This window comes from Sinocyclocheilus anshuiensis, unplaced genomic scaffold (genome assembly GCF_001515605.1).
Source record: "Sinocyclocheilus anshuiensis isolate Anshui unplaced genomic scaffold, SAMN03320099.WGS_v1.1 scaffold532, whole genome shotgun sequence".
Lineage (NCBI taxonomy): Eukaryota > Metazoa > Chordata > Actinopteri > Cypriniformes > Cyprinidae > Sinocyclocheilus > Sinocyclocheilus anshuiensis.
Genome location: NW_015555819.1, coordinates 69877 through 70945, shown reverse-complemented (window position 1 = coordinate 70945; position 1069 = coordinate 69877). Strand labels below are relative to the sequence as shown.

Sequence of the window (1069 nt, the reverse complement as noted above, 5' to 3'; positions counted from 1 at the left end):
TAAATTAAAAAAAAAAATGTTTAGGATACAGTGATTCTCTAAATCTCATTACATTCTTTAATATTTAAAATATATTTTCATAAAATAAAGTCACAATGCAATAAATAAATAACAGGCCTAATTAATATTCCTACAATAGTCCTGATTTTCTATAATTTTCTAAAAACACGTTCTAAAAATATGCTTAATTTTCTATAATTTTCTAAAAATAACATATCTAAAAATAGAATTAATTTTCTACAATTTTTAACAACAGTCCTAAAAATAAATTTTTATACTTTTCTAAAATTAACAGTTATAAAATATGCATAATTCTTTTAAAACAGTCCTAAAAATAGAATTGATTTTCTATAATATTCTAAAACTAATAGTACTAAAAATGGAATTAATTTTCTAAAAACAACTTTTCTAAAAATAGGAATCATTTTCTATAATTTTCTAAAAATAACATAACTAAAAATAGAATTCATTTTCTACCATTTTTAACAACAGTCCTAAAACTTATTTTTTATACTTTTCTAAAATTAACAGTTATAAAATATGCATAATTCTTTTAAAACAGTCCTAAAAATAGAATTGATTTTCTATAATATTCTAAAACTAATAGTACTAAAAATGGAATTAATTTTCTAAAAACAACTTTTCGCATCCGATAGCTTCTCCTTTTGAGGAGCTCTGAGCTCGACTCGGACCCTCCAGCCGCAGAAGCGCTGAGGGGGGAATCTCAGTGTACAGCTGATAGGACAGATTCCTCAACACACACACTGCGTTCTCCACACCCTGAGAGAGGAATACACTCATGAACGGCCATGTGAACACACATGCAGGCGGAGGCAACAACAGAGGCAGAATATAAAAAAGAGGGTGTTACACAATTACCTTCTCCTCCACTTTAGTGTCCAGCAAGCATTTCTGAACATAGCCAACAAGAGCATCTATAAGGCCACGGGTCTCTCTCATCTGCTGTCTGGTCTTCTCGTTCACCGAGCTCAAGTTCCTGTACAAGAAAACAGAAAGATATATACAAAGATCTGGTTTCACCAGAGAAAAAAGTATATATTATATAAAT

The 1069-nt window shown here is 29.3% G+C and overlaps 1 protein-coding gene across 1 annotated transcript in view; it reads right to left on the bottom strand.

The window, feature by feature from the left end:
- Positions 1-1069, bottom strand: part of LOC107675274 (plakophilin-3-like) — a 20359-nt gene that overhangs the window by 6025 nt on the left and 13265 nt on the right. The window contains exon 7 of the mRNA XM_016469567.1: positions 880-997. Coding sequence (XP_016325053.1) covers positions 880-997 — 118 coding nt within the window. The remainder of the gene's footprint in view (positions 1-879; positions 998-1069) is intronic.